Raw genomic sequence first — 25,265 nt, 5'->3', positions numbered from 1 at the left:
CTGTGAGCACCAGGGTGTGGGGTGCGACCCCACAGCCAGGGCAGCCGAGAGGTCGGGCGGGAGCTGGCATTGCTCCTTGCTCAGACAGATGATCTGTCACTCACCTCCCAGCCTTCCTCGGGATCAGTGTGACCTGGGTGACATCCCCACATGCTGCACCACGGGGTGACACAAAAACTTTAAAAAATAAACAAAGGGAAAAGCAGGTATAAGATCTACGGAAAGCAAAGATTTTGTTTGTTTTTGTTTCATGTGTTTCCCTCAGCCAGCAGGTGCCTCTATAGAGCCAACGCTTTGCCTGTAGGAGTCTGTGGCACAGCACTGGAATACTTGCTTTCTAATCATAATGTGGCCTTTTCTTTCTTCAGTGTCTTTTTCCCTTTCCCCTTTCTCCAGCCCATGGTCAGCCCAAGGAATCTGCCAGCCTGGACTACCACTCTGTCCACTACCCACAGTCCTTGAAGGACGATGGTAGGAAAGAGATTTATATATGTTGACACACGCATATTGTTACTTTGTACCCCGTATGAGGAAATTTTGCGTATGACACCAGTGAAGGAGCTCAGCTGGGGAATGCCTGCGGTAACCCCAGTAAGACAAAGCTGCCTTTTTGCCCTTCGAATACCTTCCCAGAAAGCAGCGTGGGGTTTGTCTGGCAAAATCTTCACCCCTTCAGCATGACACCTTTCTGCACACTGGGGCAATGCTCAGTCAGTGCAGGCAGCCCCCCTGAACCAAGGGGGGTTGCCAATGGATGAAGAGAAACGAAATCCAAATGAGGACAACCCCCTACTCCACTCCTTTAGCACATAGGTGTTAAGAAATCACTGTGTCTGAAAAGCGAAGGCCTTGGGAGGACGGATGATGAGTGTGATCACAATTTGTCCTCGCTGCCCCCTCCCCCCAAATGTCTCCGCTGGACTTTGGAGCAATTCCCACGGGCAAGGTGAATTTTGACCCGAACGTGCATCCATCGGCAGGGCAGGAAGGGTGGAGGAAGCGCGGCCCGTGGGGCGCCCGAGGGGAAAGGCAAGGCAGGAAGGTTGGGGGGCGAAATGTTGCGAGCCACGGGGGGCTGCGGACCCGAGTGGAGCGGGCGGGGAGGGCGGCACAGGGGCCGCAGACCCCTTTACCTCCGTGGCCTTTCCCAGTGAGAAAAGGGAGGGCAGGAGGGAGGGGAATAGCTGGGGAGGGGGTGGGACTTTGCCGAAGCGTCTCTCCCCGCGTCCGCGCCGAGCAGTTGCAGAGCGCCGGCGAGCGGGTGGCGGGGCGGGCGCTGCGCGGGGAACGGGCGCTGCGCGGAGCCACCGCTGGAGTGCGCGGAGTGCGGCTGCCGCCGCGCCGGGGGCGAGGAGCGCACGCCGCGCCGGCGGGGGACAGCGCGCCGCGGGAGCAGCCCTCCCCGGGCACCGGGACCTGCTGTTGGCTTGCCGCCTTGCTTTATCCTCTCGTTTAATTTATTTTTTCCCCACCTATACTTTGATCCGCTGGGATTTTTTTTCCCTCCCTTTCCTGCAGAGCCTCCCTCCGCCCCAGTTCCCTCCCTCTCCAGTCAGTTTGGATTTTTTTTTTTTTTTTTATATTCTGATTTTTTTCTAAAGCGGTGGACTGAGAGAGGGAGAGACAGAGAGGGCAGGAGGAAAGCGCTCTGTTCATCCCCTCCGCCACCACCACCCCGACTTGCGGAGAGGGGTCGGGCCGAGCGGCGGCAGCGGGATCAGCGCCTTACCGCCGGGGAGGCGACCCCGACTCGGGGAGCCGCCGGAGGCAGCTGCTGCGAAGAGGGGACGCAGAAAAAGAGATGCATTGAAACTTTCCGCGCAAACTTTGGCGTGAGTGCTTGAAACTGAGCGATCGCGGCGCGGGTGCCTGCCTGCCCCGGCGCGGAGAGAAGCGGCGGCCGCGGACGAGCGCCGCTGTGGAGCTCGGACTGCCCGGCGGCGGGGGCCAGGCGGCGGCGGGGCGGCCGCGGAGCCTGCGCTCGGCCCGGTGGAGTGCCCACCGAAAGCAGCAGCGGGGGCCGGCGGAAAGCCGGGCTTATGGAGGGGTGAAACCAGAGACCCCGAAGAGGAACACCTTTTCCCCGGGAGCCTCTCGCAGCGCCCGACCGGCGGCACCCAAGGAGGCGGCGGCGGGTACAGAGGAGGCGCGGGCAAGAGCGCGGCGGGGCGGCGGCGGGGCAACGGCGGCGAGGCGGAGCGCGGCGGGCCCCGCTCCACGGCGTGTGCCGGCAACCATGAACTTTCTGCTGAGTTGGATCCACTGGGGGCTGGCGGCGCTGCTCTATCTGCAGAGCGCGGAGGTAAGCAGCAGGGACGGGGACGGCGGCGGGACGGGGGCTTTTGTACCCCACGTACGGTGGGGGCGGGGAGGCGGCGGAAAAGACTTCTTTCCCCCCTGTTTTCAGGCGCCCCCCTGCCTTACTTCCCACCTGCTCGGTGCGGTGGCGCCGCGCTGCTGGCACCGGGTCCGGGTGGGTGCCTGCAGCGCACACACGTGTGTATGCGTGCGTGCAATGCTGCAACCGGGGGATGCGGGGGGGGGGAAGCGCTGCCCGGTGCTTCGCAGGCCCCCGGAGCAGTCGGCAGCGTGTGCGCGCACTGCAAGCCCCCGGCGTGGGGCTCCCGCGGCGGCGGAGCCGTGGGGTCCCGGCGGGGCCGGTCCCGGAGAGCTGCGCGGGGCAGGGAGGCAGCGCGCTGGCTTCTTGCATCAGCCTCGCCGCCCGTCCTCGGGTCTCCTGACATTGCAAAAGGGTGTTTCGGCGGTATTTGCCTTGGGTCCCAGCTCGGGTTCGTGCCGCCGAGTGGAGTTCAAAATACCTAGCTGGAAAAACAAATAGAGATCAAAGAGGACAAAATGGATCCTGAATTTCTTCCAGATTGATTTTTTTTTTTTCCAAATACATATCTCCTGCACCGAGGTTACAAAACCGCACATTTTTCTCCTCTTCTCCTCCTCAGTCACTTTTACTTTTGCCTCATTGTCATTCCTGCGAGATTAAAAGCCAACTCTTTCTCCTTTTCTTTCTCTGTTTTTTAAGAAAAAGGAAAAGCAGCTTTCTGTGCAAACGTGTCCTATAAATCTGTTTTCTAAAGAGTCAAGAGAGCTGTGTTGCCAAGAGATATTAAGGGGTTTAGACAGAGTGCCCACGTGAAAGTGGCTATTCCCTGGGCGGACCCGGATTATGTTTTAAAGGCTATAACAGGTTAGTTCTCTCCTGCCATTTCTCCTCGGCACTTGGGGAGAATGCGGGGCCAGATCATCTCCCACAGTTGTGAAAATAAGCGTTGCTTGCAAACTAATCAGTTATTCACGTTGTTTGTTCAGCACCGATACTGGAAGGTAACTCCCCAATTAGGAGCCATTTCAGCTGTAACTGAAGTAATGCAGGCACTGCATGCTTTGTTTCTAGCCTGTTATATCTCTTACTTTCTCCACTGACAGCCGCACATTAGGCTGTGCTGGATGGGAACTGAGGCGCAGCTCTTGAGTGTGGCACAGAGCAGCTCCCTGCTGCCTGCCTGCCAGATTTGGCTCGTGGGACAATTCTTTCCGCTCTCCATGAGTTTTTCCACCGTCATGTAAAACGGGGATTTCTTTGCCTCGCAGGTCCTCGGTAAACTTGTACAGGAGAGTCAGTTCCTCGGCTGTAGGTTAGACAGCTCTGTATCGATGTCTAGTGATAATACTCTTTAACCCTCCCCTCGCTCCTTCTCCCCTCCCCTTCCTCTTCCCTGGAGGAAGAAACGTGGATCAGGTAGAGTCCAGGTCTGTCTGTCCTCAGGAGTCACGTAGAAGCCTCGTGTTGCCTTTTCTCCTAGGCAGGAGGATGGTGCTGGTGAGAAAAGAAAGAGAATAACAGTGGGAAGAAAAGTAGGGAGGAATCATGGGATGTCGGTGGGGTTGGGGGGAAATGTCACAGGGATAGATAAGTGAGAGATCGGGAGATGTTGAGATAGCTGGGTGATGCGGGCCATATAAGTGCTCTGGCAGATCAACGGTGAGGTCTGCCCTTCGGTTCTGTCCTTATTTGTCCGTTGACCGCCTGGGCACCACGGTGATGGGAACGTTAGAAATACCAGCAGATCTCACGTAGGCAGCTTGACAATGACTCTGGGCATGGCAGAACGCATGACTCTTCATGCCGGGTCTAGGGTTTTGTGCTCTGATGATAATATTTATCTGTACTGTTAATCTGACTGTTGTGCTGAATAAAACCTATCTAGCTAGCCATGCACATTGGAGAGCATTAAATAAAAACCCTGGCAAAAGCTGAGTTGGGGAAGCGGGGTCCAGCACGTGTCGGGTTGCTTTCCCAAAGGCAAAGAAGGAGGGGCACTGGAATCGTGGTGCTCCATGGTGAAGGCGGCAGGGGGATACCTCCTTACTGAAGGAGTTGTTATGGTCCTGCAGCGGGGATGGTGGGAAATTGTGTCACAGTCAGGGCTGGGTGGTGCTGATGCCATAGGTGTCTGCCTTCACTGGTGGCAATAGCCTTTCTGTGCAGGAAAGGGAGGAAAAGGTGATTTTGCAGCTGTTTGCCCATGATGAACAGTGGTGTACAGTCCTCAGGCCCAACAGGGTCCGAGGGGTTGTGTTGTTGTCCCCTTCTGGTCCCCACCTTTCCTAAAGAATGGGAGACAGTCGGTCATTCCCCATCTTCCTTTGTCTGCGAGTCTTGGCAGCAGCCTGATGATAGGTCACCCCTGATGATGGTCTGGGAACTCTTCCCTTCCTGCCCTGAACTGCGGAGGGACCTGGATACACCAGCTGTATTGCCATAGGGAACAGGCAGTGATCAGACACTGAGGGAGGGAGAGTGAGCCTGTGACTAGACTGCTAATGACTGCACACCCACCAGGCTCTCTGCCTTTGGTGTGCCTCTGCGCCAGGCCACGATGGGGAGCCACCAGAACCTGCTTCCCCAGCCTGTAGGCAGCTGGGATGCAGTGGGTCACCTTCTCAAAAGCCACTCCAGGCCCGTGCTCTGAGGACAGGCTGGGAGAGAGCAAGAGTGTTCCTTTGGGAACAGGAGAGAGGGAAGCCTGTACTGACATCTTAGAGGGGCTTGGTGGCTCCTGAGCAACCCCAAATCTGCTCTCCTGTCCATCCCGCTCCCTGTCAGAGGTGCCTCAGCTGTGCTGGCAGCTTGTGGGATTACTGACCTCTGTCTGCATGTACAATGGAGGAGTGCAGTGAGTCCTGTCCCCCCCCATTAAGTAGAAACCGCTGAGAAGAATTTCTAGCACCTAAGACGAAAAGTGCCTTAACTCCTGTCCCGGAGTCCCTCTCAAAGGGAATGGATTGTTTGTTCCAGTCCTAAACAGTTACAAAGCTCTTTTAATGAGGCTGCACAGATTAGGGGGAGGGGAAGGGAAAGAAAGAGTGGTGGTGGTGTTGGTGAGGGGGGGTGATGGTTAGAGAGGAATGACTTGATTAACCTTTTCTCTCCCTTCAGAGAATAACTTGCTCTGGGCAGGAGTGAGGGGAGAAGGGAGACAGAGAAGGTGCAGACACACTGCTGGTGTGAGGCGGGTTTATTTATTAGAGAGGGTTTTATTCTGCTGCAGGATGTGCATTTGCCATTACTTGTAAAGGGCACAGAAAGAATCTTCCCCTTGGTCAGCCCCATTCCCAGGTCATTTATTCTGCTCTCGAGCCCAGGGCTTGCTGCCTTACTTTCATGAAATGTTGAAAATCAATTGGAAGGAAATTGTGTTACAGAGCTGTTGGGTAATGCCAAAAGCCAGCGGAGGAGAGGATGACCTTCAAGCTCCCACCGAAGGGCGCACTGGGCCTGCTTGCGCCTTGGAAGGCTTTTTGGCTCCCCATTGCCCTGTCTGATATGTAGCAGCCTGGTTTAAAGTGGGGCAAAAGCCCCTGCCTTCCCACTCTTCCAGTGAAGTGGCTTTGATGTCACTAACCACCTGTGAAAGGCACTGCTGAAAGGTTTCTTGGTATAGTGAATGGAGAGCATGTTACTGGTAGTTCTGGGAAACCTGTTGAGTTTCTGCAGAGAACTCAGCTGGGAGTGCTCAGAAGCTCTCTGCAGGCTTCATACCCATCTTGTTTCCCATCCTCTGGGTGGGGTCACAGCCCAGGTCTGGGTGAGCACTGGAAGAGTGTTCTGGCTCCTGCTTCAGTACTTCAGAGGCAGGGCGAGGTGCTGGCCAGGCACAGGTGAGCAGTGGAAGTGTGTGTGTGACTTGCTTCTGCTTCCCATCATGAACTCTGTGTGCTTGCATATGAGGAGGCGGTGGGCTTGGCAGCCAGCTTGTAGCCTTGCACAGGGAATGGGCACAATGACCCTCAAGGTGTCTTTGAGCTAATTCTGCTCAGTCCGCTACAGTCATTCTGTATGTGAACCAAAAATCCCCTGCAAAAGGTCTTGGGGGCATTGTAACTTGGATAGACTGACTCAGCTCGTGATCCTCCTCCTGTGCTACTACACAAATTGAGGCGCTGAGTGGCTTTGCAAGGCCGCTGCAACCTCTGCTGCCTCCATTTTGTTTGTGCTGTTTCAGTGACCTTCACACTTCAGGAATGAAACTGTTTCTAGGAACCTGCTTTTTAAACTGTTGTCACAGCACTGAGGTTGGGCACACAGCCCTCTCCTCCCCAGAGAAGAAACAGATCCGTGCATGTGGTGGTTCTGGGCTGGTGTCTTATGCCCAGGTACAGAAAGACTTTGGTAGAAAGGAGAAGCAAGGACTTTGGTCAGGGGGGACCTTAGACAAAGGGAACTGTGCACAGACACAAAGGCATGGCTGGGAGAGGGGCATCTAGGGCTTTGCTGGCTCTCTTGTCCCCTCCTTTTAAAACCTGACACTTCGGGCTGCCTGGATGGTGGCGCTGCCCTGTGCATGGGGCTGACTAGAAGACCATAGGTGGCAGTTTCCCACTGTGAGCTTGAGGTGGACTCTGCCTGTTTGATTCAGTCCTGTCTCCATCTACAAGATCAGAGGGCCTTATTCTAAGCCTAAATGCAGCATATTGCTGATGAAACAGTATTTTGTGTGTATGTATGGCTATGTTTTTTTGAGGCCTCTGCTGAAAGGCAGTTGGTTCTGGGGCGGATGGCATCACACAGGTGGCAACATACCTTGGAGAACCAAAGAAAGCCAGGCGTTTTTTGGTTTCTGTTCACAACAGAACAGCAGGGGGAAGCCTGACTTGGCTGGAAAGTTACGTCAGAGCTAAAACCCTCACACACAGCAGGAAGAGTAGAGTTTTTGTTTCATGTGGAATTAAAAAAGACTTCCATAGTAAAGCGGTGTAGTACCTCTCCGTCCTGGTCTGGGAGTAGGTTACCTGTTGCCACTCCTGCCTGCGTCACTGATTTGGGAATGCCCCTTGTCCCTAAAGGCAGCAGGAGCGAATACAGAGCTTGAGGCCTTTTCAGTTTTTGTCCCAGGGAAGCCACAGGGAGTGCAGCAATGGGAGCTGGGCTGCTGCTGGGCCATACAGGGGCTGGGGATCAGGCCTGTGTCACCCTCCCTGCCAGAGGACAGGAGGGACACCCGGGTGGTTTAGCCGCATTCATCGGCGATGCGGTGCTGTCACAGTTAATTGCCCTGACACCCGGCCAGATACCAACACCTCGGTGGCCACCACTGCTCCGTGACAGACATCTGTGACATTGAAAGCGGAGCAGTGCCCTTTCGCGCCTGGTCTCCCTTCTCCCTCCTCTGCCTGCCTCACTCCGCTCCCTGGCCAAATTCACCTTCACGGAGGAGGGCGAATGGAGGTGCCCAAGCCAGCCGGTCATGTCAGCAGTACAAGGTCACCCCTGTCATTTTTCTGCCCCGGGCCCAGATTTGCTTTCTGGTTTTTGACCGGGATCATTGAAAGCTCTTCCCGAGGGACGTGTTTCTCCCTTTGGGGCCTCTCTCGGGCGCACGGTGCTTGGAGGCCCGGCCGCCTCCCTCCTGCCTGCCCCTTCCCTGGGCCCGGGGCCGTCCTGCCCGCTCTGCCTGTGTCCTTCTCGGCTCCCTGGGGAACGTGAGGAACAAAAGGTCACTCTGTGCCCGCCAGGCCGGCTGGAGGGGGACAGCTCCACCTCGGGGGCGCCCCCTCTCGCCGGGGTCTCCCTCCGCCTCTTGCCCAGCGAGGCGGCGGCGGGACCGGGATCCCTCCCGCGCCCCGGCCCCGCGTAGCGGCTCCGTGTTGTGACTGATTCTCTGTTATCTTACAGTTGTCGAAGGCTGCTCCAGCCCTGGGGGATGGGGAGCGGAAACCCAATGAAGGTAAGCGCTGGGCGGCTTCCCGGCGGGAGAGGGTGGCCGGGGGACTCGGGGGAAGGAGCCCCGAGAGCCGCCGCCGGCCGACACCGCCACCTCCCGGGGAGCGGCGGCGGGAGCGGGGGCTGCCGGCGGGAGGCGCCGCCGCCATTAACCCCTTCGCGGGGGCGGCGCGGCACCCCCGCCCCCTCCCTCTGCGGTCCCGGGGTGGCCGTGGGGCTGGAATGGCCGCGGGGTCGTGTCCCGGGGCGGCCGTGGGGCCGGGATGGCCGCGGGGTCGGGCGCCGGGGCGACCGTGGGGCTGGGGTGGCCGCAGGGCCGGGGCGTGCGGCAGGGCCGGCCCAGCCCGCTTCTGGCTTCCCACAACTCTGAGGAAAACTGCGTGCGTGCGCTTGTGCACATACACGCGCTCATTTATATATATATATACACACACACAAAGAGCTGAGCAGCGGTGAGCCGTTTGCTGGGATTCGCCACAGTGCCGTAGGAAGGGATTTGTCATCTTTGTCACCTGGCTCTTCCCCAATGATGCTGGCAGTGCCCTGCTGAGTGGCCAGGGCTCATCCCTGAACAAAGGCCGAAGCGGTGCCCCAGCTCTCCCCCGATGGCCAGGTGTCAGGTCTCTGGGGGGAAAGAAGGAAGAATGAGCAGCCCAGGATGATTTTCTGGAGTCGTGTCTGATGATGGTCTGGGATACCCTCTCTGTTCTCGATATTGCTAAGCACTGTACAGAGCCGGGCTCGAAAAATACACCCTTTTACTCTTGTTTGAGCTAGCAGACTTAGCAAGTTCAGTGTGATCTGGTAGATTCCACTTAATTTATTGCCGGCAGTGCAGAATGGACAGGACCATTGCTTGGTGAGGTTACAAGGTGGTGCCTCTGCAGCTGTTGTGCTTCTGTGTCTCTGGCTGCCCAAAGGCCAGGCTGTGGCAGTGTCCTCTGCCCCACTGGTTTGTGTGAGTAAATGTAGACCAGAGGAACAGTCAGCCCCCCAGGCTAGAGATGCTTCCTACAAGTGCCCTTTCTCATGGAACGCTGTGCCTTGCAGGAGCTTGGCTTTCTGTCTTCAGTCAAAAGTGGAGTCAGAGGGCTGTGGACTTCAAGCCTTCAGGCCGAGGTGATCATTAGCAGCTTTAAGACCATCATGACTGTGTTTTTCCCCACACCTTCAGAGCAGAGCAGACCACTCGCTGTGTGACAGTCTGGCGAAGGTCTTGCAGGATCCCCGTGGCTTGTGACCTCCAGCGTTATTCCAGCGGGAAGTCAGCAGAGGGCTCTAGCAGTGTGGGCCCAGATTGGCCTTTTGTCACACTCAGTTTAAATTTCTGTAACTTTATTGGTGTGACAGACTGCATGTGTGTTGCTAGAGGTTTGTGGCAGCCTCTGTTTGGGATAGGTGTCCATTTTGCATGGGCAAGATTTCTGACTTGCTGGTGGGCTCCCCCCTGTTGCGCTTGACCCTTGCTCTTGCTGAATTCAACAGAAGAAGGTTCAGTGACTCCGGAGGGATCAAAATGGAGCCTGCTGTGAGGCTTATTTTGGTAATCAGTCCTCTGCTGTTGGTAGAAGGGAGCTAGTGTCCTCATCTGTGCCATTTGTTGTGTCCAACTACTTTCTTGGGAATGGGAAGAGTCAAACAGAATTTAATTCCCTGTCACAAGAAAGCTGGTGGGATCACAGGAGAAAGTTGGTCTGGCAGTTTGAGTGGTGACACTTTGGTGCTGCTGCCTTCATGCTACTTCTGGTTCTGCAGTGCAGATATATGTGAGCTAGAAATCAGGACTCTTGCCATTACCTTCCTGCTCTACTTTTGGCCTGTTGTCTGACCTTGGATATCCTTTCTCAGTGCCTCAGTTTCTCCTCTTTGATAAGGAGACAATGATGTGCTTCTGTTCCACAAAGACAGTCCCAAAGTTCCTTCCACTGAAGCTCTTGGGGTCTTTGGGGGTTGGGTTGAAAGGTGATTTTGTGTCTTTGGCCATTTTTTGCTTGCCCCGAGGTGTCAAGCTGTGACAGGTTTTTATTTGGGATGGACTTAGTCTGGTTAGAGACTGTAATTTTAGCTTCAGCCCCTACCCTTTTGTGCTCGAGAGAGCCTTCCACATGTTTTGTGGCATGGGAAGTTGTAGAGGAGTCAGACAAACACTCTTTGTTTGTTTCACGAGAAAAAATTTTCTGGTATAAATAAAGGAAACCACCAGCACTTGTGGCTGCACTTTTATTTCTAAAAGAACAGTGTGTCTGTATTGCTGCTACGCCATTGATGGAGAGGGAGGCAAAATGATCATAGACTTGCTCCTTTTCTAGTCTAGCATGTTCCCACTTGACTGCTCTAAATTTGGACTTAATCCTGCCTGCTGTGGCTGCCCTGAAGAGTTAATGTGGGCTCTGACTGAATTTTAACCTTACTTCCCCTTCCATTCACAAAGAAGAACCTCTGACTCAAATCTGAAAGTGTTCTGCAGGATAGGGGCGTGGGTTAAATGTGGGATTAACTTTTCACGTGGGCTGAAGCCCAAATTGCAGGAAGGGAGCAGGCCAAGCGATGTTAGTCCTTCAGTGACCTTCCTCTATTTCCCCATGAAACACAGACCTTCTTCCCGGCCTGACACAACCAATGGAAAGGAAGCGCAGGCTGAATCAGCCCAGCGAAGTTTGGAATATGACTCCTGGTACATAGGAGTAAGCGTAGGTATGGTAGCAGGGGCAGGGCTTTGCTGGGAGGATGACTGTGCCTCAGTCACGCGCTCTGGTTTGGGTGCTAGCTCTGCCAATGACCTATGGAGCGTTGCACCGTCTCTGTGTGAATGTTCTGTGTCCAGCAACATCAAGGCAAAGTGTCTTTCGTGGCAGGATCTCCTGGCTGGCAGCTGGAGAAAGATTCCCCACTTCCTTTTCAGAGGCTGATTCAGACTTAGGAAAATCATTATATGTTAAAGTAAAGGCAAAAACTCCCAGATTCTTTGTGGGAAGGATTTGATCCTGTCAGATCTCCCAGATCTCAAGTCTAGTCATCACAGCCGTGAAAGTAAACCTCCTGCAAAATAGGTTGAATGTGCTATTCTGTTGCCTGTGTGTACTCCGGATTCTCTGGTGTAATCCAGCTGCTTGCACAGCGCAAAGATTTAGAAAAGTGTGGCAGATGTGAATCAGTTTCACTTCCATTTTCTACTCTGTTTTTGTTTCTGCCTCCTTTATGCCCCAGACTACTGTGGTGAGCAGCATTTGATCTGAACAGGTAACTGCTGCTTTCCTTCCCTCTTCCCTCCCTCTTTCTGTTCTTCCTTCCCTCCCCTTGACGTAAATCTGCAAGCATTAATATCCAGAACCGTACCTTTACTGCCAGAGTTCCCAAATCCTTACTGCTGGCACAGCATGAATAATCAACAGTGTAGTTCTGCAGGCCATCATTGTGCCTGCGGAATTTCCCACATATTAAATTGTCCAAGTTGTTAGAACATAGGTGGTGACTACGGTCACTCCGAAAGGGAATGGGAGGAAGGAGGTAGCTGCAGACAAGATAGGAGAACAGACAGGAGGCATACTGCAGTTAGAGGAGGAGGGAAGAGGAAGGGAAGAGACAAGGAACAGAAACATGCTGCCTTCTAGACGAGGAGTATCAACAAGCAGTCCATGCCTGGCAGGCTACATTTCCTTTTCACAAACCACTTTCTCTTTTAATAACTGCTCATGCTCTCAGACACTTCAAGCTCCCTGAGTGGAAGCTCCTCCCCTCTTGTACCCGCTCTCAGCGCTGTGGTACTGTCAGCTCTGCATGACCTAGAATTAACTTTCAACAATTAACTGTGGGCTGTGAGCTCCAAGCCCTGCAGCTTTTGCATTTTTGTGGCAAAGTAACCTTTATGCCAGTTTGTCACAAGTTCGGGGCACTTCAGAAACGCTTACTGGAGACCATTTTTTCCATGATGCAAGCAGTTTGCGCTTATCACTCAGAGTTATCAACCTTGGTGCTATAGGACTCTGCATGCTGTACAGGTGGATCATTACAGTGCGTAACAACATGGGGCAGGTACTGTCTCTTTGTGCATACTCTTATCCTCTGCTCCATTTGAGATGTCCTCCTTTGCATGCTGGCTGGTAGAACTGGGAGTCCTGGAGGGCTCTAGGCACTCGCTGTTTGCAGAACTGTACTAGCAGCTGCGTTTTGTGCATGTGTACTTATCTATCCTATCTCTCATCTCTTTAAATCTCTCCAACCCTTGACCAAGCAGCAAAAGGAAGCTTTGGCAAGAGGCTGGGAAACATTGAGAAACACTTGTGAAATCAGCGAAGATCGCAAGCAGTTAGTGTTTGCTCCATTCAGAGGGAAGGCAGGGGATAATCGCAGATCCACCCTGTTCCCCCTCCCACACTGCCTCGTTGTGGTTCAGCAGCCAAATGTATGGTCTAGTTAATCCTGGGGGTGCTGTGGGCTTGCTCTGAGTCTTTCAGTGGGTGACTTGATGCTTTGGTTTGGGAAAGTGGTCACTGTGGAGACGCGGAGGCTGTGACTTGTAGCAGGTGCTGTCGTGGTTCTGAGGTGGCCTGTTGAGGTGCATGTTCTGCATGGGAACAAGAGGTAGCTGACAGGAGGATTGAAGATATGTTGATCGATGGTTCAGAACCCTCTACTTGTTTTCAGAAGTGTTTGCACTGAGGTCTGTAGAAAGGGTGCTTCTGGCTTATACCCTTGTCTTCTAAAACCCACTGAGGCATCTACTGGCTGTGTTGAAAGAAGGTGAAAGGCAAGCTGGTGAAGGGCCTTAATCCAGAGCGCAGATCATCTGCAGCAGGCTCAGGTGCTTTTTGGCCCAACTAATATGCTTAGTGGCAGCATATCTGAGAGTATGGGGGAAAGCAAGGAAGGGGCTTGGAGAGGAGGTGCCTGTGGGATGCATTATGGTGCCAGGGAAGCAAGTAGTGAGGCTCTCTTGTCTATCTTGTCTCTGCCCTGAAGCAACAGTAGGAAGAGATTGTCTCCTTTGCTTCCCAACTTGATTTATGTGTATAGGACAGAGGCACAGGACATAGATCTGCAAGACTGTTAGTGAAAAGCATAAGGTAGATGTGTTGCAACTGTCTGTCTCATTTTAAGGGGTGAAGCAGTAAACGTCCTTGAGCTAAGTTTGCATTAACTTATTCCCTCCATTCCTCCTTTTAGTTATCAAATTCCTGGAAGTCTACGAGCGCAGCTTCTGCAGGACAATTGAGACCCTGGTGGACATTTTTCAGGAGTACCCTGATGAGGTGGAGTACATATTCAAGCCATCCTGTGTGCCTCTGATGAGATGTGCGGGTTGCTGCGGCGATGAGGGCCTAGAATGTGTCCCTGTGGATGTGTACAACGTCACGATGGAGGTGAGGGCTCATTTTGCAAGCTGGCATGCTTGGCTGGGGAAAGCAAGTCAACCATCACAGCCACTTTTAAGTCCCAGCTAGTTCAGAGGAAGGGCAGCCTACTGCTGGGAACTGGAGACTGTCAGATCGGGAGGGCTCACCTCCCTCCTGACCCTTGTGCCCAGTATTGCGCTATGCAGAGTTAAAAGATGAGTTGTCCAACTCCGTTCAAGGCTAAGAGGAGAATCTGTTTTTTGGCTCTGATCTCACTAGTGCCCAAATACAGTAACTATGAGCATGCAGAGGAACATTTCTGCCAAGGAGCACCTTGTGCTTAGAGAATGCAGAGGAGCATTTCTGATGCTGTTATCTCCGAGGCCTCAGAGAAGATACTTCTTGGGCCCTCTCTCCACCTTAACTCTGTGTTTGGTCCACACAGCTGTTGCTCTGAAGGCAGCTGAGCAGTGTAAAAGGGGAAAGGCTGTCAGTACTCTCTCCTGGAGGGCATGTGAGGTCAGCCTTTACCAACAGAGCAGGGGATTTGGGTCATTAGCTACATTGGCACAGCAGGGGTGGAAAAGGGCTCTAAGAAATGCACTTCTTTGGTGTCAAGTGGAAAAGTGTTTCTGCCTCTGGGCGTCTTCCTCCTTTGTTTGGAGGCTGCTGAATTCATTCCTTGGAAGAGACAAAGATGGTTGTGACAGCAAAGGCTGGGCACACCAGGAAGATGCAAACTCTGCTTAAGAGAACTTTGTCACTGCCCTTGTCTGCCATCCTGAGTCCCAGATTGTGTCCACGATGGTGCTGGTGCCCACTATCCTTAACCCATAGCTCCCTCACCTATTTTTGTCCCTCAGCCTCTTGAATGGGCACTGTAAATATTGCCATCACTTTTTGATATGGATGAGAGACATGCAGGACTAAGTTATTACCAGCCAGCTCTTTTTACTTGTTATTTGAACTGTGGTTGAACTCTGACACAGAACCTGCCTGTGTCCTTCCATGGTTCCCCATACTGCTTTTCCACTGGCAGGCTCCAGCCTAGTGTAGCCAAGGATGATTTTCTGCTGAATTACAGTTTTTGGATGGTATGCCTGCATGTCTGTAAAGGGTCAGAGACACTAAAGCAGATCTGTGATGCAAATGCTGCAGCTAGTGGTCCAGCCGGGTTCTGGGTTGAGAGACTGTGACGATACACGTACAACTTCTAATAAAACTTGCCTGGAGGCACTTGGGGCTGGAGGCTGGGCAATGTCTGGCTCTGCAGGGCTGTTTTAAGCACAGATCACCAGATTTACTTTGTGTGTTGGTTCACTGAGAAAGTAAGATGTCAGCAGGGAAGGAGCGGTGGCTTAGGGAAAAGCAGTCAGAAATGGAATTGGTGCTTTGAGCCTTTATATTAGACTGAAGCATGCTTCTATGTGAGAGCAGGCTGGATGCTCCATTACTGTCCCTCTAACATCGACCAGGAACAGTTCAGTGAGAACCTTGTTATGGTGTTATGCCCTCTCCTATGCCTGTCTCCAAGGCAGTCCACCAGTGCTGACGCCTTGCACGCATGAGCAAACAGGGCTTTGGCATGAGTCTGGTGTTGCTGCTTGCTTGTGATCAAAGGCCTTCCCTGACTGGGAGAATGGGGCCTCAAAGCCAGCTCAGACTCTGCCATGCTCTTCCCAGGAGCACCTGGGGTGCAAATGCTTTGCCACGCAGCGGGCTGATTTGGAGCTGTGAATATAAATAGTGAATGGGCAGTGACCCTCTCTGTTTCTTTCATTCCAGATCATGAGAATTAAACCCCATCAGAGTCAGCACATAGCGCACATGAGCTTCTTACAGCACAGTAAATGTGACTGCAGGTGAGAATGGAGCAGAACTGGTTCCTCTTGCAATAAACTTATTCTGAGCCTTTCCTTTTTTCTGCCATTGGGTTGGGACTGTTGTCCAGAGGCTTCTACAGTCTCCTCAGTTGGTTTGCAGTGGGATGGCTGAGCCTGGGAAAAGAAGTCCTTTGCTGGCAAGGCTCCTCCATCTCTAGATGTCACAGGTGGACAATGTTAGCCTGCAGCCTGGGCTCTTTTGGCACTGGCTGCCAGCAAAGTGAAACAGGAGAAAAAAACGTTTAGGGATGCACCACTTCACCTGTGCCATGGGTGTCCTGCAATGCCAGCTGTACGTGTCCTTCCCTGGACTTGGCGGGAACTGGGGATAATAGAAGTGTATGTGGTCAGCTCCCTTCTAATGAGGCCTTTGTTCTCTCTTCCCACACAGACCAAAGAAAGATGTCAAAAACAAACAAGAAAAGTAAGTGACAAGCCTTACCTCCTTTCTCTTTTGGTGGTTGGTTGGCATTTCCTATCCCCACTGCCCCCTGCCCTTTTCTTTGGTTGGAGATACTCACTTTGAGAAGGTGTTTTTGGAAATGGCATCTGGTAGTGCATGGGGCGACACTCTGAATCCGTTCCAGGTGGGCACAGAAACCCAGATCTGATGGTCGTTCCTTCATACCCCAGACCTGGAGCTTGCATGACCCACAACCATGGCAGTCATTCGTAATGCTTTATCCCGAGTCAGGGAAGTCCCGTCGTGTGTGTCCTACCAGAATGGATTCAAGGTGCAGCCCCCATTCTCCCTTCCCTCTTTCTGGGGTGTTTCTGGTTACTGCAAATCGCTGCCTTTCTTTATTATTAATTTTTTTCTTGCTGCTTGAGTGAGTACTTGCTAGCTTCTTTCACAGCAGCTTGGGTAGGAACTCTGCTGGCTACAGGGAGAGGTGGCAATAGAGGCCTGGTGGAGGCAGGACTGATGCCATGTGGGGTGTGACGCGGATTTTGGTTGGTTGCACGCCCAGGAGGGTGTAAAGAGAGGAGGATGTCCTAAAGGGTCAGGATGTCCTAACCGAGTCCTGGTGGACACTTCCATAAGAGTTTTTTCAATCTGATGGGTTTGCTCTGGTAATCTGAAGGAGGTTAAGGTACAACCTTCCCTTTCCTTCCTCCCCAAAGTAAAAAGGTTGTGGAAAACAGAGAAGTAAGGTCTTGTCCTGCAGTAGTTGCAGGGACGATCACAAAACATGGAACAACATAAAAAACCAAAATGAGTGACCTCTCTGGATTAGAGGGTCAGCTGGACTGCGCATGGCTGGGATAGCGACTCTGCCATTTAGAGGTGCGGAGCTGGCGATGGAGGGGGTGAATATTGGGAGATGAGGCTGAAACAGAGACAGAGAGATGAAGCAGGACAGTGATAGAACTGCTTTCACCCCTCTTCTGGTGGTTGTATATTTCTAGCTGCCTTCCAGCCTCTCCTCCTTCCCCTGGAGATCCACTCTTGGCTGCATCGGGCTGTGTGCAGCCAACGCTCCTCTCTTTGCAGGACCGTGTCAGGGACGGTTGGTCTGCGTGGCTCTGTGGTTTGAAGGTGTGCGAGAGTTGGGTCTGTGTGAGCTCTGGTGAGGATGGGGTGTGGGTGAAGCAGCCAGCCCGGACTGCGTTGCATTTCCTTTCCTCTTCTAACAGCACCTTGCCTGCTCTTTGCTGGTTCTGCACTCCCCGGGGAAGGAAGGGAAGGGATGGGAGAGACTGGTGTGCTTTGATTTGTGCTGGATTGAAAGTCCTGTTATATTGGTGCCCCTCTCCTCCCTTCAGGTCGATTTTCCTCCCCTCACCGCCTCCCTGTGACTCCTGACACGTAGGGCAGAGGCTGGGAGCGAGCTGATGCTCTGACACTTGTTCCAGAGAGACAACTTGAACAGGGCCTAAGAAACGCCTCTGGTGCTTTCCCTTCTGTCCCCCCATGTCCCCTCAACAGCTCCCTCCCGAGGTGACCTGTGCGAGGGAGCGATGGAGCCTTTGCTGAACTGCCACAACTCTGGGGCTCACTTGCCTGACAAGCCCTGGTGCTTTGCATAGGGCTTTCTCCTTGCATGTCTCTCCCTTGGTCCTGTGCTAACGTGGCTCAAGAAGCAGTGCAGACTCCAGCATCCCTCCCTCCATGTGTTTTCACTGTCCTGCAGGGATCCATGGTTAGTGTCCAGGCCAACATGTCCTACCCCCTGCCCATCCCGGCTCCTGCCCAAGAGTCAGGAGCAATGGGTGAATTTTTCAGAAGAGAATCAGTGCCTTGGCTCTGTCCACTCATCTGTCTGGCAGATCCATGTGGAAGACAAGGAGAGGGAAAGGAAGGAAGACCTGAAAGCTGTTTACTGGTTATCTCCTGGGTGTCATAACTAGGTCAGGCCTCCCTCTTTCCTCTTTAATACTCAGGATGGAGGCTGCCAGAGGGGATGTTAGCAGATACCCAGGGTCTCCTGGAGTCCTCCAATCCATAGGCAGGAGGCGGGGTGGGTGAGCAGAGCCTTCAGGGTAGATAGCCCTCTCCCACACAGCACTCCTGCATAGACCAAATCTCTCCCCTTATCTGTGGGGTGCTGAGGCTGGTGCCCCTTTGCTCCCATCCCAAGGCAGGATTTACCACCAGCCCTGCTGTTAGAGCTTGGCTGCCCCCTCCTAGGCCTGGTGCCAGGCAGTGTGTCAGGTCAGCATGGTTTCCCGTTCCCTGGGAAGAGCCCCTCTGCTCGAGTTGTGTCTTGTCAGCCAGTGTGCACCCGCACTTGCCGCCTGGAACGGTTGTCTGTGCTCACTGTGGTTGCGTGATGCTTTCACAAAGCTTTCTGTTCCTTCCCCCTCATCCCCTGTCCCTTTCCCTCTGCCCCTCTCTGGAGGGGACAGGTGCCCTCTGAGGCTGCAGCAGATCCAGCTCTGCTGGCGGTGGTCTCTGCTGGTGGTGGTCTCTGCCGAGTCTCCTGGCACCGGCTTGGCTGTGGGCAGGCTGGTCGCGGTGCTGGCAGGAGCGCAGGAGGGCCGGTGAATGTGTGTGCAAGGTGGAGATCTGTGCTTCGGCCCCAGGACTTGCCCTCCAGTCCTGCCTCATGTGCTTCCCCCCTCCCAGCAAGGCACATGGCTGTATTTTTTTTTCTCTTCTTCCTTGCGTTTTCTTCCATTTTCTCTCTCTCTCCCCCTTTCTTTCCTTCTCTCTCTCTTTCTCTGTTTTTTTTTTTTGTTTTGTTTTTCTTCCAGAAAATCAAAGCGAGGAAAGGGGAAGGGTCAAAAGAGAAAGCGCAAGAAAGGCCGGTACAAACCACCCAGCTTGTACGTTTGTGTCCTCTGCTTGTAGATTCTCTTCCCTCCCTCTCCCCAAACCAAACTGCCTGCTTGCTGCTCACTCAAAATCTCACCTTCCCCTCCCAGTCACTGGTGGGCTGCAGGTCCTGCAGGGGCAGCACTGGTGGTGGCACTGCTCTGGCACTAAGGGCATCTCAGGGAAGGTGGCTTTAGCTTGCCTGGCTCTCTAATCATCTGTGGTGACCATTTTCCCAAGGTGCAAGAGCGTGGGTGGGTGGGTGAGTGCCCTGCACCTCTTTTACACGCCTTCTGGTTGCCACTCTGTCCTCTGCTTTCCCCCACGCGTCTTGTGCCCTCACTGCTGCGACAACGACTGGCGACAGGCAGGCTGGCGCTGGCGTCTGCCGTGCATGTGTGCGTGTGCGTGGTGTGCGCGTGTGCTTGCGTGTCTGGTGGAGTCACAGGCGGAGAGGAGAGGTGGGATGGTGGGAAACCGGAGAGGGGGTGCTGGGGAACTGGGCAGGGGGGCTCTCTCTCTTTTTCGCTCTCTTTCTCTGCTGGATTTAGCGGCTTGTCTTTCCCTGTTTCTATATCTCTTTTGCTCTGCCTCTCTGACGGTGGTTCACAGAATCCTGCATTGTAAATTCATGGCCCCTCCGTAGGAGACTCCTAGGGGGCAAGGTTGGGATGGGGCTTACAGAAGGGAGGGCAGTGCTGGCTGCAGGGATAAGCACGTGATGCTGGAGCCCAGCTACTTTCCAGGGGAGGAGAGACCCTGTGTATTAACTCATCTAGCCGCTGGTCTCTTTCTACTTGAATAGCCCGCTTTAGACAACGACTTTCATTGATAAGTCAATAGCTGGTTGGGACCTCTCACCTTCCCATCCTCACTTTCTCCTTCTTCCACCCTCTGGCCTGTGCCGATGGACCCAATGCAGCATTTGTGAATACTGTGCAGAGAGCCTGTTTTCTTTCTCTTTACGCTAATGCAAAGGGGTGCTGTCCTGGGGCTGACAGGGTGCTGCTGGAAAATCCATCAGCCCGTGACACTCCAGTGGGCAGCATGGGGCTGTGGGTGGGGGCAAGGGGATTGCTTTGATGTTTAGGGTGTTGCATGTGTATTTTCTTTCTGCTGAAGCGCTGTAGCTTAGACATCTTTCCTTTTGCCTTTTTGCAGTCACTGTGAGCCTTGCTCAGAGAGGAGAAAGCACTTGTTTGTACAAGATCCCCAGACCTGTAAATGTTCCTGCAAATTCACAGACTCACGTTGCAAGTCGAGGCAGCTTGAGTTAAACGAGCGCACTTGCAGGTTTGTGTCCTGAAGGATGAAAGAGATACACACAAAGTGAAAGAGAGAGAAAGAGAAAGAGGGGGGAGCTTGCTTCCTGCTGACTTCTGGCACCAGTGCTATATGATTACTTCTTTTCTCTGCCCTACGTGGGTCAGAAGCAGAGGGGCTAACTAATATGAGGACAGTGTTTTCCCTGTGTCAGAAGGCGGCTGTGCATTTCAGATGCGCTGTCAGGACTTGGACGGGGACGGCTCCCAGAGACAGGGTGCTTGTATCTATGGGATCCTTTCCTGTAAAACAAGATAACTGAGTTCGTGTTGCTGAGGTAGCCAGGGGAGGGTCTGTAGCCCTCTGTACAATATCGGTATGCAACTCTGAGTGTACTGTTGGACAAAGACAAATCCTTAGCTGACTAGGATTTGACCACCCCTGTCTTCCAAGCCATTTTGATGTGGCTTTTGGACATTCTGCTGTGTGCAGAGTGAGGAAAGCCAAACCAGGAGCCTCCCTCAGGGCTGTCCCCACATTTTTCTTTGCCTCCCCGTTCTTAAAAGCCAGGGAGAGCACTTTGTCCTCTTGCAGTGTGCTTACAGTTCCCTGTCAATGTCTTGTCCAGAGTGGCAGTTAGAGGGGCTGCACTCAGGGCTGTGACATAGGATACAGCGGGGTTAAGTGTGTCTCTGGGTGAAGGTAGGCAGAGGTCTGTAATTCAGGTGTGAGGCAGGAGATGCGAAGACACTGGTTAGTGTTTGTTCAGAGACCCATGCTGTGCATGTGTCATCTGAGTGCTCTCTGTCACACACCATCTGCAGCACAGATGTGCAGAAACTGATTCCCACTTCTCACCTGAGCGCTTTGGTGAACTCAGAAGGGGGTCCCTTGACTTGGACGAGCAGTGTGTGCATCACTGGTGTGGGATCATCCTACCTGTACAGAGAGAGGCATAGAAATGGGGTTGATAATGAGCCCTCGTCTGTGACTCTGAACTCAGGCCCCTTTCATAGAGATCTAGGAGATTCCTTCTGTCAAGAGAGTATTGCACTGGCAGTAGCTGGATGGGAGAGAAAAAGGGGAAGAGGTCCAGGGTCCTCTGTGGTTGTATCCTGAAAGAGGAGGCGTCCATTTGCCTCCATTTGCCTGCCTGGAATTGGCTAGGTGACTAAGGCTGCTGCAAGTAGCAAGTGCTTCCTTTAGGTGTGAAAATGCTTTGTGCCTAAACCAGAGAGGCGTTGGCACTGTCACCATGGTGGAAACAGCTCTATGTACAGAGGAAATTTCTGGGGTGCTGTAATTTCAGTGAGAAAGTAATTGATGAGGGGAGCAGAATAGAGCAGCTTCTAAAGTTAAACTTCTCCCAGCGAGCATAACCCCTGAAGTGTGTTAACCAGACCTGACATTGATCTCTTCTCTCTGCTCCTGTTCCCCAAACCCAGAATAACTGGAGATTACCCTACAGAGTTTGAAGGGTCAGAAATAGTCACAAATACAAAGTAAAAACAAACAGTACTCCAAAGATGTCATGGTGACAGAAGGGGTGTACTGATTTCTCTTACTAGTCCCTCTCTGTGGTGGGATAATTGACGCTAAGGGAGGTTTCCAGAGCTGGTCTGTTGGCCAGAAAGATAGGAAGGAGTCATAGGAGTGGATAACTTACCTATTTCCAGAGAAAAAGCTGGTTAAGATGAAATTCCTCATGCTCTTTCCTGTAGAATTAGAATTGGGCCCTACAGGGGAGGGTAAATTCTCATTTCTCCTGCTGCTTCCTCAGGCTGCTGTTGCTGTTGTCTGGTGCTAACCCCTGCTCGTGGCAGCTAGTGGAACGAGAGGCACTTTCTTTTTACCTTGCCTGCATGAGGCCTTGTTGTCTGCACTGCTTCCAACCCAAACAGCAGGCTAGGTGGGGAGCTGAGGGAGTGCGTCCTTCTGCATGCGTTGCTTAGCCTTGTTTTTCTGTGTGTTTGTGTGTATCTGTGTGTGCACGGTGTGAGAGGGTGCAAACAAAACACTTGGCTCATCTGTGAGGAGGCCTCTGATTCTGCTCCTAAATTTACCCCTGTACCCGTATCCCCCTCCTGCCCCGTCTAGGTGAGCCTGGGGAAACAGAATTCATCGACCCATTCACGGGTCAAGATTCTTAGTTCTTTTGCCCCATCTGCACAGCACTTCACCCCACCAGTGACGTCATGCCATGCCTTAACACCATGTGCTCTTAAACACATCATCCACCTCCCTTCCTTCCCTTCCTTTCCCTTCCCTCTCCTACTTGCAACCCCATCACAAACCTTAACCCCTCCTCTCTTTTTTTTCCTTCCCTCTCCTCTCTGACAGATGTGAAAAACCGAGACGGTGAGCAGCGGAAGAGAAGGGGGAACAGCCCTGTTTCTGGAGCCTGATTTCTCGCCTGGACAGAAAAAAAAAAACAACACTAATCCAAATGAACCCTAAAAATGAAGGATCGGTAGAGCACAGCACTTTCAGTACGGACGATGGACTCCGGAAGGAACATTCCCCAAGGCACCCGCCGCACAGAATTCACCTTTGGGTTTTGAACTGTTTTATTGTATTTTTCTTTTCATGCTGCTAAATAACAGAGCCAGGAAGACTATAGGGGTGTATTTGATGGATTTCCCCATGCATACATATATATGTGTGTATACATGCATATACATATATATATATGTATATATATTTTAACCACATCTATATATACATATATGTATATCTTAACCACACACACACATATATATATAATATATATATATATATATATACTGATTATTTTTTTTAACATTGCTAATGTTATTGGTGTCTTCACTGGATAATACTCGACTGCTGTGGACACAAGCGGGCTGCTTGGGGCATAAGAAACAAGCTAAGACTGGACTTAAGTAGAAGCGCTGGGTGTAAACTTCTTAATTCTTAACTGACTTGTGCGGCCTCCGCTGTTTCTCTGTAGAGTGTGCTGTACCACAAACCACCTTCTCCTTGCCTGGAACAGGGAGGAGAAGTGACAGAGAGGATGGGCAGGGAGTTCCAAAGAGCGGCATCCTAGGGTGCGATGGGTCAAAAGGCCAAGGAAATGGCCATCTGCGTGATCAAGGATTCTTCCTCCCCTCTCTTCCCCCAACCTTCGCCCTTACTCGTCTCATAACCTGCCTGCCTTGCTGGGACACGGGATGTCAGTGTACATTTTGCGTTGACTTTATTCGCTGTAGAAACTTTGCCAGAGAGGCGTGCTGGCTTCTCTTAAGGATGGTGGGCAGCTGATGCGCAATAACTTTCCATTCAAGGAAGTATCACAGGAGTCTAGATTTCCCGCCCTTGGTGGCTGCAAAAGGACGCAAGGCCTACAGTGTGCTGAAGCAAGAATGGGGACCGGTGCATAGCCACACAGTTGTTCAGCACTGTCTGCTTTCTTCATGCACAGAGCTGCCACTCAAGAGCATCCAAGATGCTTACGGAACATTTCTGGAAAGGGATATTAATCAAAAGTATATACACAGTAGAGAGGGGTGTATGTGTGTGTATGTGAATGTGTGCATTTGTGTCTGTGTGTATGCATGTGTTTTTCTCTATTTTTTATATATATATATTTATTTTTATACATATATATATATAAAAAAATAATATATATGTGTGCCAAGATTGAAGGGGGGATAAAAGAACGTAACTTCTGCTGCCTTCAGTTTGCATGCCCAGTGTGAATGTCCCTTAAGAACATCAAGATTTTTTTTTTTAAGTGACGTACTGTAAATATCAGGCCCCTTTTCCACGTCTTGGGCTGGGGAATGAAATGTGAAGGCAGCCGGAATCCCTAAGCCGTATCTGAGAATCTTGGCTCTGTGTGTATCTGCAATATACGCTGTGGTGTATGTGAAACCCATCTTACACACGTGCGCACACACACACACACCCCTGAAAGTGTGTTTGTACATCTATGTGGATCTATATAATCTAGTTCTGTGATTAAAATTATTATTATTAATAATAATAATAATCAAAAAGGTACTCAGTCTGTGTCAGAATGCTGCCAAACATCATCTGCAATTGAATTTTCAACGCCTGATAATGTACAACGCGGAAAGCTTCCAAAAAGACAAGACAGTCTAAAAACAGACTCACAACAAGCAACTACTAACCACTAGGAACTCCCCATCTGGCTGGTGGCTTTCAGAAGGAGAGAAAACACACGGGTGGGTGCTTGCATCTGCAATGTCTAATACTCATGCTGCATCGTGCGCAAGACAGAGGCTTCCAATGGGGAGGGGAGGGAAGAGAAAGTGTTTTATATACTTATTTAATATCCCTTTTAAAATTAGAAATTAAACAGATAATTTAATTAAAGAGTAGGGATTTTTCAGTATTCTTTGTTAATATTTAATTTCAACTATTTATAAGCCGTACCTCCTTTTTTTTTTTTTATTTTTTTTTTTTTATTTGTACTGGTTGTGTATAAATTTAACCCTCCTGTTGTCCCATCCCATCTCTCCCCAATTGTTGGCAGAGTCAGTAGCATGTTATGGGCAGTTATTTAATTAATTTCTCTAACACCTACCCCTACACATTCCTATTGAGACAAGGGTTAGATATACATCTACATACTATATATATATTTGGCTATGTGTTTGTATATATATATATATATGTTTATGTATATGTGTGATTCGGATTAAATAGACGCTACGATTTTTTTATATATGTAAAAAGAAGAAACAGGAAAAATAGAAAACTCTACATCTTGAATCTCTCTCCTTTTTAATTTTAATATTTGTTATCATTTTATTTATTGGTGCTACTGTTTATCTGTAATAATTGCGGGGAAAAAAGATATTAACACTACATATTGTGTCTAGTGAATTTTTTCAAGATATTCCTTAGTACATATTTATTTTTAAGCAAAGAAATTACAGATATATCTTAAAAACGACGACGACGACAAACAAACTTTTTTTTGTATTAAAGAATTTAATTCTGACCTTGATTTCCTTTGCCTTCTCCTTCTGCCTTGCATCCTGGTTATCTCCTGTTGTGTAACAGACCTTCCAGCGTTGCCTCTGGAGGCAACAGGGCACCAGCAGCCTGCCAGTCGGACTCTTGGATTTGGGCCCAGAGCTTCCAAAACCATCTAGGTACCTAAAGCCTGTTCAGATGAATGGGAGGTAGGCACCAAAATATGTGTGCGGAGCTCAGCCCGAGTTCCCCACTCTGTGAGAAGAGGGTGGTGTGATGGGCAGAAGCGAGGGGGCAGGACTCATGGGTTCCTTCCCAGCTTC

At 51.6% G+C, this 25,265-nt stretch overlaps 1 protein-coding gene across 10 annotated transcripts; it reads left to right on the top strand.

The window, feature by feature from the left end:
- The first annotated feature begins 1,250 nt into the window (after window positions 1-1,250).
- VEGFA (vascular endothelial growth factor A) lies at window positions 1,251-24,973 on the top strand. 10 transcript variants are annotated; one of them, XM_065835834.2, is made up of 9 exons: window positions 1,251-2,302; window positions 8,195-8,246; window positions 13,406-13,602; window positions 15,361-15,437; window positions 15,850-15,882; window positions 16,046-16,192; window positions 18,657-18,728; window positions 19,879-20,010; window positions 22,321-24,973. In XM_065835834.2, the coding sequence occupies exons 1-9, from the start codon at window positions 2,237-2,239 to the stop codon at window positions 22,340-22,342; spliced, it is 798 nt and encodes a 265-aa protein (XP_065691906.1). In that variant the 5' UTR covers window positions 1,251-2,236; the 3' UTR covers window positions 22,343-24,973. The 10 variants fall into 10 exon arrangements, with proteins under 10 accessions (XP_065691906.1, XP_065691909.1, XP_065691908.1 ...); XM_065835837.2 differs by lacking the exon at window positions 16,046-16,192; XM_065835836.2 differs by lacking the exon at window positions 19,879-20,010.
- The last annotated feature ends 292 nt before the right edge of the window (window positions 24,974-25,265 follow it).

The sequence above is a fragment of the Patagioenas fasciata genome, chromosome 3 (assembly GCF_037038585.1).
Source record: "Patagioenas fasciata isolate bPatFas1 chromosome 3, bPatFas1.hap1, whole genome shotgun sequence".
In the NCBI taxonomy this organism is placed as follows: Eukaryota; Metazoa; Chordata; class Aves; order Columbiformes; family Columbidae; genus Patagioenas; species Patagioenas fasciata.
This window is presented reverse-complemented; position numbering and strand designations above follow the sequence as displayed.